Genomic DNA, 17,091 nt, shown 5'->3' with positions numbered 1-17,091 from the left:
TGTTTGTTAATGTTAGGCCTATCAAAGGAAGTTTCTATTCCCTCGATTTACCCTAGTTACTATTTCCTTGGTTTTCCTATACAAATTAATTAAATCATAATGATATCCATTCTATTTGGTGGAATGACAATGTATTTAAGTTACATATCGTTGCTTCAACACCTTATTCTGTATTTTTTTAATGGCAGTGAGAAAACATGTCCCATGATTCCAGGTGAGTATTCTTCAAGTCAACATACATGAGACAAGAACCCTTTATTTCAATAGTGTACAGTACCATACATTCTCACAGACATACAATATGTAACATGGTTCCCATCATGTGAGAATAGTGTATCAAGTCAATAGTAGAGAGGTCAACAGAAAAGTAGCATTATCACAGTACCACCCATGAATTTCACATATAGTGTTTCAAAACCACATGAATGTGTGATCGTATGAGCCGTTAATGTGAGAACATGTGACAACATGTGAAGACACGTGAAATGTTCCACATGGGAAATCATGTGGTTTTTCTGTACGGGCATAGCAATCTGCACAAAGATGCCTTGAAAGTAGCCTGTGAGACTCTCAACCTCTGGTTAAACATCAGTCTTGGGGGTAGGGTTGCCTTACAGGCTGCTTTCAAGAGGTGTGAATCCCATCACTTTAAAAATTAACAATTTTGGAGGAACAAAATGACAATTTCTTACAGTATTGTCAGTAGATACATTTGGCTATATCAGTCACTGCTTTGTGTGTGTGTGTGGTTGTATTCTTGCCATTGCTTTAATTAATAAATTATTCATAAATGTACTGGGGTCACGTACTGTACATTGTGTGTTTTTGTATATTGTTAATATTATAATAATTATGTCTCAAAGAAATGGGATAATCAACATAATTAAATTGTGTATCAATGTGTGTGTTTCCATTGGCTCTTAAATGTAAAAATCAAATAAACAAAAACAGTGCAGTCAAGTCAAATTTACCTTAAAATAATACATACAATATATACAAGAGATTTTAAAAAGTAATGATAAACACAGAAACAGTCATTTTTAAAGCCCTGTTCCCAAAATGTACAGTTTAAGGGGAGAGAAAAACGGTTTTATTAGCGTTTATCTTTGTCATTCAACATTTTCTTTTTCTCTTAAAACCACCACCAAAAAATACCATCTCCGAGTCTTAGTCAAGACGACAAACATGGAGACAGTGAAATGGGCTTTTAGTTGAGAAGCCCACCATAACCATGGTTCAGAACATAGACACAATGAAAGACATAGCAGTTGATGTTACCAGTTGATGTAACCAACAAATTCTATTTTTAGTTAAGTCTAACCGTTGAAATATATGTAAAAAGATATTTCAGTTGTGGATGAATCAACTGTATTGCTGTTGAGTAAACTGCCTGAACTCAACAAAAAATGGCAGTTTCCCAACAGAGTGTAGTGTACTGAGATGAAATAAAATGATAAAACGTCACACCTCATAACAGAACGGCGTAACAGCTTTTCCTTAAAAGGTGAATTTAACAGTTGTAAAACTGCAGTAGGCTAGTGGGTCAATGTGATTCTGTAATAAATGTTCTAGGTTTTATGGACAATGAATTCCTTGACCGTTTGTCACACACTAACAGACGCCACTTTCACAATGCTAATACCAAGTCATTCAAGTTTTTTTTCAATCCCTTTGGTGCAATTTTCACAAGTGTGGTATATTTTCACAACTCTTAAGCACAGAAATCTAAACAGAACATCAAAATGGCTCATATTTCAAAACTCTAAGCACATTTTCCATTGACTGAGCACCAAACAAATTCAGTGTCTTGTGCATGAATGATCCAGGGGTGAAAGACGTGTGCAACCTCAATGAATGCACAATCAAAGGTTCTGAACATTAGACAGGAGGCATTACACGTGTTATCAGTTTAGAGTTTTGTACATAGAGCTTAGAAAATATACCACTTTCATCTGAAAAATGTGCCAAAATGATTAAAAAAATAAAACTTGAAATAGATTACACTGCACCTGGAGTGGTGAATGGAAAGGGAAACGATAGCTGTGTGTGTCCCCCTGTTGTTTAAAGAAGCTTCAGGTAAATTCTGTTCAAAGATGCTGTGACACACCAGAAATTATGTAATCTAGATTGCTTAATAAAAATGAACTGACTTGGTCAGATTCTCTCCAAAAATCACAGCTCGTTCCACCAAAGACATTAATACATGTGTGGATCTTACACTAGTAAGATCGTCAACCAATAATAACATCCTGGTACTCAGTGGCATTGCTATAGCCTGGTCGAAGAGTTGGTTAATACAGCACACCTAGATCTGGGACCAGGATTATAGCATTACACCTCCACACCACCAGATGGCGTACCTTTAAATATGCACCCCATGGTCACCTGACACCAATTGTGCTGGCTGGCTCACATGTGAGAATGCATTTTAATGAGCTTCCATGATTCATTTACGCTGTCAAGCATGACACAGTACAGTGTGTGTGTGTGTTAAAATGTATATACTATGTAAGATATGATGTACATACGTGTTCTTGTATGTAAGGTATGCATGAGATGTACTCACGCTTCACATGTGAATATCTATGTGAGGGGGTGGAATCCTAGCTCGCATTGAAACTTACCATTGAGCCAGGGAAATACTGTGTGTACTATATTACATACGGTATGTACAGTGTATGAAAAGGCACACTAAAAAAAGTTAGTCAGACTTGCTATCCATTCAACCACAGTGCTTCAGTTCAGATACAGTACATGTCGGTCCCTATCAAAGTACCATGTGTTAACATTAAAGGCCCAGTGCAGTCAACATTCTGTTATATAATTGATACCGCTGATGAAACTAACACTGTAGAAGTTTTTTACATTTTTTATTATCAGTGTTATTTCCTGAAAGTTGCTGGTCGAAAAATAAAAATATCTACACAGGCCCTTCTAATCAGCAGGCTTGTATAGGCGGGAGTTACGGCTTTCCATGGTGACATCACCATGCGATAAATTGTTTAATAGATAACAATAACAAAGTTCAAATCCTCTCTGCCAATAACAGCTATAATCCCCGTCCCGACAGTCCAAGCTAAATTATAGCTTGAGAATTTTTCATAAAGAAACTATTTTTGCCCTTTTTAATAGAAGTCTATTACTTAATTGGTAGACAGAAATGATTTGACATTGATATAAAAACAGCTGCACTGGGCCTTTAAGATGTTCTCTATCTATCTCTCTAGAAGACATCACAGTAAGGCCTATTGTGAGATTCACTGCTCTTCAATGCTGGCTTTGTATCAGTGGAGGCTAGTGTCACTTTAAATTATAGGACAGGCTCATTGGAATGGCATGAATAGAATGCTATCAAACACATGGAAACCATGTGATTGTTGCCATTCCTTTCATTGCATTCCAGCCATTATGAGCTGTCCTCCTCACACCAGCCTCCACTGCTTCATGTGAACTACTTTTTCTACGCCAGGCACACTGCGTTCAGAGGGAGGAATTCCATTCCGAGTCAGAACATGCAACTCACATCATCCCTACCCCAGCATTTACAGTAGCTATGGCTGGCTGCCTGTTTGCTGTTTTAACATTAGCATTCAAGAAAAAGGTAACAGCCAAGCTTTTTTTCTAAAAACAAAAAAATGCTGACATTTTGATCGTGCAAGAGAAGTTGGACTGCCGAATCTCAAGCAGAGGAGTAAACTTTTTGAATGACAGTTGGCCAACTGAATGCGATGCAATTCCATTTCAAGTCCAGTGTTCATAAAGTCCGGAGAGCGAACTATACTGTGACATTCAGGGGAGCGTCTACTAGGAAACAGTTTTTTATTGGCCTAATAGTAAAGATATTATTATAATTTAACTGTAAAAATGTATTACATTTTAATGTGGCATGAGCACAACCAGTCATGAAGTAGTCATCTGATTGTAAAACATATCACTTCAAAAAGTCAGCTACCTGCGGTTCCTTCACTCCAAAATAATTACAGCATCCAAACAGTGCACTGTGCACGCGCCATTTAATGAATAGAAAGAGACATCTGCTATAGACACCATCAGTGTAATGACATTTGGTGATTTTCATTAGGCCTTCTACAGTGGGTGTATTCTTGGATGCCAAGGGAAGCCATGTTTCCCCAAAAATGTGAACAATAACTTATTTTTGTATAAAAAAATAAGTCATTTTCCTTCAATTGGCAGAATGAATCTATATGTAACTGCCAAAATAAAGGAAACACTTGAGTAAATAAAAGATACAAAGTATATTGTAAGCAGGTGGTTCCACACAGGTGTGGTTCCTGAGTTAATTAAGCTCATCATGCTTAGTGTCATGTACAAAAATGCCCAGTTGCCCATTATTTTGGCTACCATGACTAGAAGAGATGTCAGTGACTTTGAAAGAAGGGTCTCAAATGAGCATAAGGGGTTTAAAGGATGTGTGTGTGTGTGTCACCAGATCTCAACCCAATTGAACACTTATGGGAGATTCTGGAGTGGTGCCTGAGACAGCATTTTCCACCGCCATCATCAAAACACCAAATTATGGAATTTGTCATGGAAGAATGGTGTCACATCGCTCCAATAGAGTTCCACACACTTAGAGTTCCAGAATCGATGCCACAGCGGCATGAGCATTGAAGCTGTTGTGACCCAACGCCCTATTAAGACACTTGATGTTGGTGTTTCCTTTATTTTGGCAGTTACTTGTATCTCACCAGAGAAAGGATCGGAGTGTGCGAAACGCCGCCCCTCTGTCATACTTGTTTGGTCCCGACAGCATCAGATATATGGGCAACACATACTGTCGGCGCGTGTCTAGGTCAAATTATCAATACCCCTCCCAGAAAAAAACAAAACATTTTTGTTATCTTTAGAGGAGCTCATGTGTCATTCAGGGAAGCTTAGCTTCCCCATAAATCGCACCCTTACAAAGTCAATATGAACATAAGGGAGTCATAACCGTTCATAAAAGGAGTCATAAGATGTGCCAAAAAAAAACGGGGATGTACAATAAAGTGGAGGTACAGCAGGGTTGGAGGGAGAATGGGTCTTTCGGAGTACTTGAGTAATAGAAATACTCAACAAGTGCTTGAGTACGAGTACACAGGCTCAGTCTGAGTTTAGTCTTATCCACTCCCCACCTGGAATTAATTCTGGATGGAAAACTATCTTAGGTTCCTTTTCCCCTCTCTTCCACCTCTATCTCGCACCAATGTTTGATTATTATTACTACGTGATAACCGACTCCCGTCCCAGTCCCTCTCCTCCTCCCCCATCCTCCTTTCCCCCTCCACTCCCAGCTCTCCTGTCCTGAGTTGGGAGGAGGGGCCTTTCCTCATGTAGGCTCCCCCAGCAGGGATTGCTGGGGGCGGAGCCTGGGCAGGCTGGGGAGCTGCCCTGGGGAACTGCCTGGCATCCAGCAGGTCTTTATACTGGATCTCCGGCCTGATCATCCTCAGACAGGCCTGACGGGTAGCGTTGTCCAGCCCAGGCTGGAGCTCATATCCTAGGATCTTCACCAAACCGCTCTGGAAGGGCCTGATGTTCTTGTCCCGGATGCGGCTTGCCTCTACCGGCCTCCCGCCTTCCCTCAGGCAAGCTTTAGCCAGCAACTCCCGGCGGGTCCGGAGTAGAACGACCTCTTGGTCCATTCTGGCTCTCCCAAAGCGATCCACTTCATCCCAGAAGGAGCGGTTGAATGTCTGATAGAGGTGCCAGTCCAGGGAGTTCCACTCCCGGAGCTTCTGCCGTTGATTGTCTGTGAGAGCCATGGCGGGCGGCTGAGCAGCGGCCACTTTATCCACCCAGGAGCTGCCTCCATTGGACTTTTGCTGCCGGGCGTTCAGGCTAAAGGAGACGACAGCGTCCAGAGGCCAACAGAGGGCGTGGCGGAGCAGTACCATGGATTCGTCGAAGTGCTCCGAGACCAGGATGAGTTTGAAGGCACGTCGAATGGCCACTTCACCTCGTTGCGTCAGTGTGGTGGAGAAGTTGGCGTTGTGGTCCAGGCCGAAGTCGAACCACAGCAGGTTGCGAGCGTAGTGGTTGTTACGGAGATGGGGGTCGTAGTACTTCTGGGGGTTGTCGGCGAAGTCTCCCAGGCCTGTCAGATTAAGATTAGATTAGAAAACCTAAAATGTCCTCAATGAGGCTATTCATTTGATAGCATCCAGACTCTATATACATAGGTGATGGGAGGGTGTGGGGGGCTATACAATTACATATCTCAATGTTATTTTGGACGATACTATTATTGGGATCAATTCCAGTCAATTCAGGAAGTAAATGCTTTTCAATGAGGAAAATGTGGAATTGGAAATTGGTTAAAATTCTGAATTGACTGGAATTGTAATAGAATTGACCCTGACTGACTAGGTCATTCAAAAAATTGTTGTATGCTGTTTTATTTTACATTTTTGTACTTTTTACCCCTTTTTCCTCCTCAATTTCATTACATCCAATTAGCAGTCTTGTCCATACGGGAGTTGCAGCGATGGGACTCGGGAGAGGCGAAGGTCGAGAGCCATGCGTCCTCCGAAAAAAGACCCTGCCAAGCCACACTACTTCTTCACACGCCACACCAATGTGTCGGAGGAAACACCGAAGTCAGCGTGCCACAAGGACTTTCTAGAGCGCGATGGGACAAGGACAAACCCTCCCCTAACCCGGACGACGCTGGGCCAAATTGTGCACCGCCTCATGGGTCTCCCGTTCGCAGACGGCTGCGACACAGCCTGGGATCGAACCCGGGTCTTTAGTGACACCACTCCGGAGGCCTATGCACTATGATGTACCTTTGGCTTTCCTGAAGGCAGGGGCAACGGCTTTGTAGTAGGCGTAGGACGACTCAGTGAGTGCTACAGGGTCACGAAGGATGGAGAAATAGAAGGTGTCGGCTGGCATCACCTTCTCTACCTGGAGTAGACCGCAGAAGAAGAGAGGTCAGAAGTGAGAGGTTAGAGGGGTCAAAGGTCATGGAGAAAGAAAATGAGTGACGAATGCCATTGTCAAACTGATGTTATTGTCATGAAATCATGACATTTTCCTTGACACCCAAAAGTACTTGTTACATTTTGAATGCTTAGCAGGACAGGAAAATATTCAAATTCACACACTTATCAAGAGAACATCCCTGGTCATCCCTACTGCCTCTGATCTGTGAGACTCACTAAACACAAATGCATCATTGGCAAATTACATCTCAGTGTTGGAGTGTGCACCTGGCCATCCGTATATTTTCAAAACAAGAAAATGGTGATGTCTGCTTTGCTTAATATAAGGAATTTGAACTTTTACTTTAACTTTGGATTCTGACATATATTTAATCAATTACATTGACTTTTGATACTTAGGTATATTTAGAACCAAATACTTTTAGACTTTTACTCAAGTAGTATTTTACTGGGTAACTCTCTATTTTGCTTGAGTAACTTTTTATTAAGGTACAGTGGGGCGGCAGGGTAGCCTAGTGGTTGGAGTGTTGGACTAGTAACCGAAAGGTTGCAAGTTCGAATCCCCGAGCTGACAAGGTACAAATCTGTCGTTCTGCCCCTGAACAGGCAGTTAACCCACTGTTCCTAGGCAGTCATTGAAAATAAGAATTTGTTCTTAACTGACTTGCCTAGTAAAATAAGAATTTGTTCTTAACTGACTTGCCTAGTAAAAAAAACGTTAAATTTAAAAAGTTGAAGTTCACATACACTTAGGTTGGAGTCAAAAACTCCTTTTTCAACCACTCCACAAATGTATTGTTAACAAACTATAGTTTTGGCAAGTTGGTTAGGACATCTACTGTGTGCATGACACAAGTCATTTTTCCAACAATTGTTTAGACAGATTATTTCCCTTATAATTCACTGTATCACAATTCCAGTGGTTCAGAAGTTTACATACACTAAGTTGACTGTGCCTTTAAACAGCTTGGAAAATTCCAGAAAAGGATGTCATGGCTTTAGAAGCTTCTGATAGGCTAATTGACATTATTTGAGTCAATTGGAGGTGTACCTGTGGATGTATTTCAAGGCCTATCTTCAAACTCAGTGCCTCTTTGCTTGACATGATGGGAAAATCAAAACAAATCAATCAAGACCTCAGAAGAAATTTGTAGACCTGGGGCTAAATTATTCTCTCTACTATTATTCTGTCATTTCACATTCTTAAAATAAAGTGGTGATCCTAACTGACCTAAGACAGGGAATTTTTACTAGGATTAAATGTCAGGAATTGTGAAAAACTGAGTTTAAATGTATTTGGCTAAGATGTCTGTAAACTTCTGACTTCAACTGTATCTATACTTTTACTCAAGTAGTATTTTACTGGGTAACTTTCACTTTTACTTGAGTAACTTTAAATTAAGGTATGTATACTTTTACTCCAGTATGACATTTGGGTATTTTTTCCACCACTGCAGATCACACAGAATGTCAGCATGCACTGTCATCTCAAACTAACAAACCCGTTTTAGCTCTGGTTTTTCCTGCTAACAAAAGTAATATACACACACCCACAGACAGTATCCCTGCTCCTTCTTCAGTTATAATACATAGCCAACTCCTGTTGAAACATTCACCTACAGTACATACAACTTAAACATTCAGTCCTTTCTTTTCCAACAGTGACACGAGTAGTTAACGAAACACTAGGGAGCAGAACAGACCTACAAAAGAGATCATCAGCCTCAATGCAAATTACAATCTGTATTTTGCTAACATACGACAATACTAAAACATTGGATTTTACTTCATTTAATTTCCTCAATAAATAAAATGCCAACATGTATTTCTAGAATTTAAAAAAACAACCTTCAAATAAAATGTGGAAAATGTTCTACTTAAAATAATTTGGGGCGTATCTGGGGCATATTCATTGCGGAAACTGTTTAAAAACCAAATGGAAATAAACAGTGCAAAACAAGAGTTTCTATTGGACAAATTCAGGTAGGTCCCTCTGTTTTGTTCCGTTTAAGAAACGTTTTGCAACGGAATTGACGTAATGAATACGCCCCTGAAGTACCTATGCAGTACCTCTGGTTTGTTGAAGCGCATGTGGTTTCCCATGATGCTGAATTCTGCCACACGGGGCCCTCTGTAACCTTTGACCCTGTGGGCGTTGAAAGGGAGGGGGTAGCCGAACTGATACCCCAGAGGCAGGGCGAAGCGCAGGTCCTTCTCCTAGAAGAAGAACAATCCAATTGTCAGATTATGAGGTTTACAGTATTTTTGCACAGCTTTGTTGTTTTTTTTAACACAAAAATGTTTCCCTTGAATGTGGAGATGGAGTCTGTACCTCTCCGTATCGGTAGAGAATGTTGAGGACGGTGCTGCTGGCTGTCTTGTGGGTTTTCAGGAACATGACGTGGCTGTGGGGCCGACAGAAGCCCAGAGACGGGCCCTGGCCATCGGATGAGAACAACCACCACGACCTGTCCTGCTGGAGGCTATTGGGAGACAGGGAAAGAGAGAGACAGGGGCAGAGAGAGATAAAAGAAAAAGGTGTATTGCTGCTTTGGCAATATACAATGAAACCTGCCCAACACAAGGCCCATTTGGCTAAAGCATGTATCCTAATAAGCTGTTTTGTAATGTTGTTTTGTGCACAAATATCCGTTGAAGAGTGTCTTGTCTACCCATATGGGCTGTGAACCAAATGGTTAATGAAATCATATAAATCAACCAGTCAACCTATGCAGCCCCAGGCAATACACCTAAGTCTTACCAAGAGCATGCCAGCCTAGAGATCCAGTCAAACCAGTCCTGCTGTCTTCTGTTATGCCTCATCTGTCCTGTTATCTGTCTATGCACCCACCATAGGGCTCCCGAGTGGCGCAGTGGTCTAAGGCACTGCATCTCAGTGCTAGAGACGTCACTACAGACCCTGGTTCGATTCCTGGCTGTATCACAACCGGCCATGATTGGGAGTCCTATAGGGTGGCGCACAATTGGCCCAGCACCGTCCGGTATAGGCTGTCATTGTAAATAATAATTTGTTCTCAACTGACTTGCCTAGTTACATTTGTTTACGGAAAAAAAAAACAGTGGAGGCTGATGGGAGGAGCTATAGGAGGATGGGCTACCTTTAGTCTTTTCTCATCTATTTTCTATTGAAGAGCAGAATGAAATAGAAACATAACACAGAGTAATAACAGAAGAAGAAGAAGATGAATGCTCGGCTATGAAGCCAACTGACATTTACTCCTGAGGTGCTGACCTGTTGCACCCTCGACAACCACTGTGATTATTATTATTTGACCCTGCTGGTAACCTATGAACGTTTTAACATCTTGGCCACGTTCTGTTATAATCTCCACCCGGCACAGCCAGAAGAGGTCTGGCCACCCCTCAGAGCCTGGTTCCTCTCTAGGTTTCTTCCTAGGTTCCTGCCTTTCTAGGGAGTTTTTCCTAGCCACCATGATTCTACATCTGCATTGCTTGCTGGGTTTCTGTATAGCACTTTGTGACATTGGCTGATGCAAAAATGGTTTTATGAGTACATTTGATTTGATTGATGATGATGATGGTGGTGAAGTAGAACAACAACAAAAGCTGCAGGGCGGGTGCAGCCATAGAAGTTGGCAAGACAGCACAAACTGATCTGGGACCAGGCTAGCTGACCAGGCTAGGTGCTGAGTGGCCAGGCTAGGTGACCAGGCTAAAAGCTAGATGACCTCTGACCTTTTGTTGTAGATGACTCCTAGGAGCTGTCCTGCAAAGGCAATGGCCACGAACACCAGCAGGGCCTTCCAGAGCCACGTGGGCCCCACCCGATAGCACCCCAGCCCAAGACGCATCCTCCTGGACAGAGAGAGAGAGAAAAATAAATATTATTATTGTTGTTATATTGTTATTTAAGGGTCCAGATCCACATGGGCCCCAGTCACATCCTTCTGGGGAGAGAGAGAGAGACGGAGGCTGGGAGGGAGAGATTTACAAAGGGTCATCAATCAAATATGATATAACATACCAAGCTAATATAAGGGGAGGGGAGAGGGCGGAGGGGGAGACAAAATGGACAAATAAATATGGAGAACAGAAAGAGGGAGTGTGAGAGAGATATGGGGAGAGAGGCAGAGTTGTATGGCTCACCAAACAAATATGACTTCAGGGTTGTGATGACCAGCGAGAAGCACCCGTATGTATCATTCAGCTAGTACAGTACACGGTGTCTGATGTTGTTCATACTCAGTGTACTGTAATATAAACAAAGCAGTGAATGACAATTTATCAGCGCTACAACGCTTGCAAAATCGTGAAAGTAGACAACAAAAACATTTAGGGGGGTGAACTCAGTTGGGCTCAATTTACTGTTGCAAGTTAGAACATTAGACTGACTACACAAGGTGCAATTTCGATTTTTTTGTCGGTCACTCAATTAGCCCACGTCAGCTAACAATTTTTAGATTGGTAAATTAGTCTCGAGGCCAGCTATATAAACTAAGTAATCATGGTCGAATTATCGACCCCAATTGATTTTCTGTTTAACTCATTAAAACCTGCAAACATTTCTCTCCACCCTATGGAAAGACGTTTAGAATTGCAGGAAATTTGCTTTAAAACGACAACAGTTTCAAGGCCCCATGGTAAAATGTGTACAATTGCCCGAAATAAACTAACGCCCTTTCCTGGTTTAGTGGTACTGTAATTACATCAATGTACTGTGCAAAGCCTCACTGTTCACCACTGGACGTTTTCAATGAAGAACTAAAACAAATGCCAGAACAATAGAATGCATTGTACTGTTACATAGCCTGTTACAGTTTTCACCAACTGTCCCACTGTAATGTGTCACATTGTATAACCACCCACGCTTCGATAAGTTCTACAATACACGGATTTATTACTATAATAAAAAATAATTATAAAAGTGGAGATGGGGGGGGTATACTTAAATGTGCCCAGATGTTCAATCAAGAACAAAGATTTCCGGGCTGAAAGATGAAGCTAGTAATTACACAAGAACAGTGTAGCGTTTATTGAAAATGCATCTTGCTTGATAGCCTACAACATAGCCGAATCATAAACAGTGTCTTCCAGAGCACGGATTTGATTTTGTCACACAAGCAAGCATGATGATTCTACTTACTACAAGCAAGGCAGCCAATGGCGAGGCGAAGTTAGGCTATATTTCGAGACGCCAACATACATTATATAACGCAATGAAGGGTATAAGCAAGACACATTCTCGCACGAACGAAAGGGGGGCCTTTGTTTGGTAAGGCAAAGGCTTCTCTTCTTTCAGGTCCTTCTGCACGGACCACGGCTGCGGTCACTTTATCAATCTCAGCTTCAGTTTCAATCATAATTTCAGTGCCCTATCTATCGCTCTCAACCTCCGTTGTGCTCCCGCCGCCAATGCATGCCCCCGGTCCCGACCGAACATTACATCGGGGTTCTTACCTCGCTCTCCGTTTGAAAACCATGATAGAACTGGGCCCGTGGCGGTGTCCGTGTTGTGGTGCAGTGGTTGGCGGCAGCAGCAGCCACCGTGCATCTCGAAGGCTTGAGCCCTGGCGGTGCCTTGACCGAAAACCACCGAGGATAGGCTTCAAAATAATCAAGCCATCGAGAGATATAGTAGAACGGGTATTATTGTCGCCTGTAGAAAATACCAGAGGTTTTTGCTTTACGACTGTAGTGTACCGTATTGGGGGTACATGTCACGGCCGCCCTCAAAGTGCTGATTGTCAAGCTTAATTCGCTTTTATTTTGCGCCCTTCTGTCCTGGTTGGCTGCTCCTTCAGGGCTCCAGGTTAAAACATGTTTGGACGGGGAGAGAGTTTGGTATGCGTTATGTGTGTGTGTGTGATGAGAGGCGGGGGAGTAACACACAGAGACAGAGAGAGAGAGAGAGATTGCTGTGCCCACTGCACTGTGAGTCGGTTGAGCTCTGACGTCATGCATCTAGCCTTCGGTTAGTTTGCTCGGATGGCGCATGACAAAACGAACCGAGGTGCAGAGCAGAGTCCTGAGGGGTATCCTACAGCAACAGGGGCAGACTGGGATCAGATATCGGCTCTGGAATTTCTAACACAATGGCCCATTTTTTTTCCTTGAGTCCCTTACACTGGCCATTTTATTCCTTGAATCCCATTAATAGCCCAATAATTATCATTTTGAGCAGCAAAAAAACTATACTGAACTAAAATATAAACGCAACATGCAACAATTTTACATATTACAGTTCATATAAGGAAATCAGTCAATTGAAATACATTCATTAGGCCCGAATCTATGAATTTCACATGACTGGGCATGGGTGGGCCTGGGAGGGCATAGGCCCACCCACTGGGGAGCCAGGATCAGCCAATCAGAATACTTTTTGGGGACTTCCTTTAAAAAATATATATTTACAGATGGAAATACTCCTCAATTTCATTGCTGGTCTCAGACGATCCCGTAGGTGAAGAGGTTCTGGTCTGGTGTGGTTACACGTGGTCTATGGGTTGTGAGGCCAGATGGTCATACTGCCAAAATCTCTAAAACCACGTTGGAGGCTGCTTATGGTAAAGAAATTAACATTACATTCTTTGTCAACAGCTATGGTGGACATTCCTGCAGTCAGCATGCCAATTGCACGCTACCTCAACACATAAGACATCGTGGCATTGTGTTGATTGACAAAACTGCACATTTTAGAGTGGCCTTTAATTCAAATCAAATTGTATTTGTCACATGCCCCCGAATACAACAGATGTAGACATTACCGTGAAATGCTTTCTTACAAGCCCTTAACTAATAATGCAGTTCAAGAAATAGAGTTAATAAAATATTTACTAAATTAACTAAAGTAAAAAAAATTGAATCAATCAAAAAGTAACGCAATACTTTACATAACAACAACGAGCCTATACCAGTACCGAGTCAATGTGCAGGGGTACAGGTTAGTCGAGGTAATTTGCATAGATAATTAACAACGAGTAGTAGCAGGGGTGTCAATGTAAATAGTCCGGGTGGCCATTTCCTTAGTTGTTCAGCAGACTTATGGCTTGGGGGTAGAAGCTGTTCAGGAGCCTTATGACTCTAGACTTGGCGCTCCGGTACCGCTTACCCCGCGGTAGCAGAGAGAACAGTCTATGACTTGGGTGACTGGAGTCGAGGACAATTTTTCAGGCCTTCCTCTGACACCGCCTACTATATAGGTCCTGGATATCAGGAAGCTTGGCCGCTGTGATATACAGTGCCGTACGCACTACCCTCTGTAGCGTCTTATACCAGGCGGTGATGCATCCGGCCAGGATGCTCTCGATGGTGCAGCTGTAGAACTTTTTGAGGATCTGGGGACCCATGCCAAATATGTTCAGTCTCCTGAAGGGGAAAAGGTATTGTCGTGCCCTCTTCACAACTGTCTTGGTGTGTTTGGACCATGATAGTTTGTTGGTGATGCGGACACCAAGGAACTTGAAACTCTCGACCTGCTCCACTTCAGCACCGTCGATGTTAATGGGGGCCTGTTCGACCCTCCTTTACCTATAGTCCACAATCAGCTCCTTTGTCTTGCTCACATTGAAAGAGAGGTTGTTGTCCTGGCATCACACTGCCAGTTATCTGACCACCTCCCTATAGGCTGTCTCATCGTTGTCGGTGATCAGGCCTACCACTGTTGTGTCGTCAGCAAACGTAATGATGGTGTTGATGTTTTGCTTGACCACACAGTCGTGGGTGAACAGAGAGTACTAAGAGGGGACTAAGCATGCACCCCTGGGGATCCCAGTGTTGAGGATCAGCGTGGCAGATGTGTTGTTGCCTACCTTACCATCTGGGGGCGGCCCGTCAGGAAGTCCAGGATCCAGTTGCAGAGGGAGGTATTTAGTCCCAGGGTCCTTAGCTTAGTGATGAGCTTTGTGGGCACTATGGTGTTGAACGCTGAGCTGTAGTCAATGAACAGCATTCTCACATAGGTCTTCCTTTTGTCCAGGTGGGAATGGGCAGTGTGGCATGTGATTGAGTCATCTGTGGATCTGTTGCGGCGGTATGCGAATTGGAGTGGGTCTAGCGTTTCTGGCATGATGGTGTTGATGTGAGCCATGACCAGCCTTTCAAAGCACTTCATGGCTACCGACGAGATTGCTACAGGGCAGTAATAATTTAGGCAGGTTACCTTCATTTTCTTGGCCACAGGGACTATGGTGGTCTGTTTGAAACATGTAGGTATTACAGACTCGGCCGGGGAGAGTTTGAAAATGTCAGTGAAGACTTTTTCCATTTGGTCTGCGCATGCTTTGAGTACATGTCCTGGTAATGCGTCTGGCCCTGCGGCTTTGTGAATGTTGACCTGTTTAAAGGTCTTGCTCACATCGGCTAAGGAGAGAAACAGCTGGTGCTCTCAAGCATGCTTCAGAGTTGCTTGCCTCGACGCGAGCAATAAAAGGCATTTAGCTCATCTGGTAGAGGCTCATGTTACTGGGCAGCTCGCAACTGGCTTTCCCTTTGTAGTCCGTATTAGTTTTCAAGCCCTGCCACATCCGACAAGCGTCAGAGCCGGTAACGTCCTGGTAATCCTTCTTGCCCCACACACAGCCTTGTGTATATTGACCTGTTTAAAGGTCATACTCACATTGGCTACGGAGTGTGATCACACAGTTGGCCGGAACAGCTGATGTTCTCATGCATGCCTCAGCGTTGCTTGCCTTGAAGCGAGCATAGTAGTGATTTAGCTCAACTGGTAGGCTTGTGTCACTGGGCAGCTCGTGGCTGTGCTTCCCTTTGTAGTCTATAATAGTTTGCAAGCCCGGCCACATAAGACGTCATCGACGTCATCGATGCACTTATTGATGAAGCCGGTGACTGAGGTGGTATACTCCTCAATGGTATTGGATGAATCCCGGGAACATATTCCAGTCTGTGCTAGCAAAACTGTCCTGTAGTGTAGCATCTGCGTCATCTGACCACTTCCATACTGAGCGAGTCACTGGTAATTCCTGCTTTATTTTTTGCTTGTAAGCAGGAATCAGGAAGATATAATTATGGTCAGATTTGCCAAATGGAGGGTGAGGGAAAGCTTTGCATGCTTCTCTGTGTGTGGAGTAAAGGTGGTCTAGAGTTTTTCCCTCTGGTTGCACATGTGACATCATGGTAGAAATTCAGTAAAACGGATTTAAGTTTACCTGTATTAAAGTCCCCGGCCACTAGGAGCGCCGCTTCTGGATGAGCATTTTCTTGTTTGCTTCTGGCCTTAAACAGCTCATTGAGTGCGGTCTTAGTGCCAGAATCGATTTGTGGTGGTAAATAGACAGCTGCGAATAATATAGACAATAACTCTCTTCGTAGATAGTGTGATATTCAGCTTATCATGAGGTATTCTATCTCAGGCACGCAATACCTCAAGACTTATTTTATATTAGACATCGCGCACCAGCAGTTATTGACAAATAGGCACACACCCCCGCACCTCACTTTACCAGATGTAGCTGCTCTGTCCTGCCGAAACACGGAGAAACCAGCAAATGTCATCCCTTTTCATGTTGACAAAACGCTCTATGACTATCACTCTAACACACTTTTAGTTTTTGTTGTGCTAGGTTACTTGGCTAAAATGCTTGCTTGCTAACCTAACTTATTTTCATGGCAACATTAGCTAGTTAACAATAGCCTTCTACATCTAGCTACATATAGAACTTCCATCCTCTCAGTCCAAGGGCACAATGTATTAATTAATGGTTGGATCAAAATCGCCATTGTAATCATTGCCCGCTATGGATAATTAAGTAAAACCTCAAGTCCAAATCCCTATCGCCATCCATGGCTTATTTAGGAAAGGGACTATTTTAGCTAGCTAGCCACCGGAGGACAACAAGTTGCAACAATTCATGTTGTTTCTGTCAATTCCCTTGGTGCGTCAGGACCATTCACAGTTGAGTTCACTCAGTTTAGCTCAACGCTGATTGGCTATTATTTTATAACAAAATATTTCAAGGGAGGCCAAAAGCTCACTGGCTTCCTTTGCATTCAATGAAAACATTTTAATCATCTTAATGAGACAGCATCAGATAGATAGCCTACACATACAGAGACAGAGGGGCACTGTTTCACTCGTTCGGATGCTTTCTCTAGTGAGATGCATTCAGCCTCTTTTGCGAATTGAGGGAAATTATGAAACACAGAG

General features: G+C 42.9%; 1 protein-coding gene across 2 annotated transcripts; it reads right to left on the bottom strand.

Annotated features, from left to right (window-relative positions):
• Positions 1-215: 215 nt before the first annotated feature.
• On the bottom strand, positions 216-12,814 carry LOC124007845 (galactose-3-O-sulfotransferase 2-like). Of its 2 annotated transcripts, XM_046318626.1 has the most exons (7): positions 12,387-12,813; positions 11,076-11,179; positions 10,665-10,784; positions 9,280-9,430; positions 9,018-9,164; positions 6,789-6,909; positions 216-6,097 (listed from the first exon to the last, which is right to left on the bottom strand). In XM_046318626.1, exons 3-7 carry the CDS (start codon positions 10,778-10,780, stop codon positions 5,160-5,162), a joined length of 1,473 nt encoding a protein of 490 aa, XP_046174582.1. In that variant the 5' UTR covers positions 10,781-10,784; positions 11,076-11,179; positions 12,387-12,813; the 3' UTR covers positions 216-5,159. The 2 variants fall into 2 exon arrangements, with proteins under 2 accessions (XP_046174582.1, XP_046174581.1); XM_046318625.1 differs by lacking the exon at positions 11,076-11,179 and having other exon boundaries at positions 12,387-12,814.
• Positions 12,815-17,091: the final 4,277 nt, after the last annotated feature.

The sequence above is a fragment of the Oncorhynchus gorbuscha genome, linkage group LG21, assembly GCF_021184085.1.
Source record: "Oncorhynchus gorbuscha isolate QuinsamMale2020 ecotype Even-year linkage group LG21, OgorEven_v1.0, whole genome shotgun sequence".
NCBI classification, from domain to species: domain Eukaryota; kingdom Metazoa; phylum Chordata; class Actinopteri; order Salmoniformes; family Salmonidae; genus Oncorhynchus; species Oncorhynchus gorbuscha.
This window is presented reverse-complemented; position numbering and strand designations above follow the sequence as displayed.

What these genes read in the sequence shown, in the direction of transcription:
- LOC124007845 (XM_046318625.1), bottom strand. Translation starts at nt 12,409, where the DNA reads ATGGTTTTCAAACGGAGAGCGAG. An exon ending in TTCTCTACCGATACGGAGAG is followed by an intron (nt 9,165 to 9,279) that starts GTACAGACTCCA and finishes TTCTTCTTCTAG; the next exon opens with GAGAAGGACCTGCGCTTCGC. An exon ending in TGCCTTCAGGAAAGCCAAAG is followed by an intron (nt 6,098 to 6,788) that starts GTACATCATAGT and finishes TTAATCTGACAG; the next exon opens with GCCTGGGAGACTTCGCCGAC.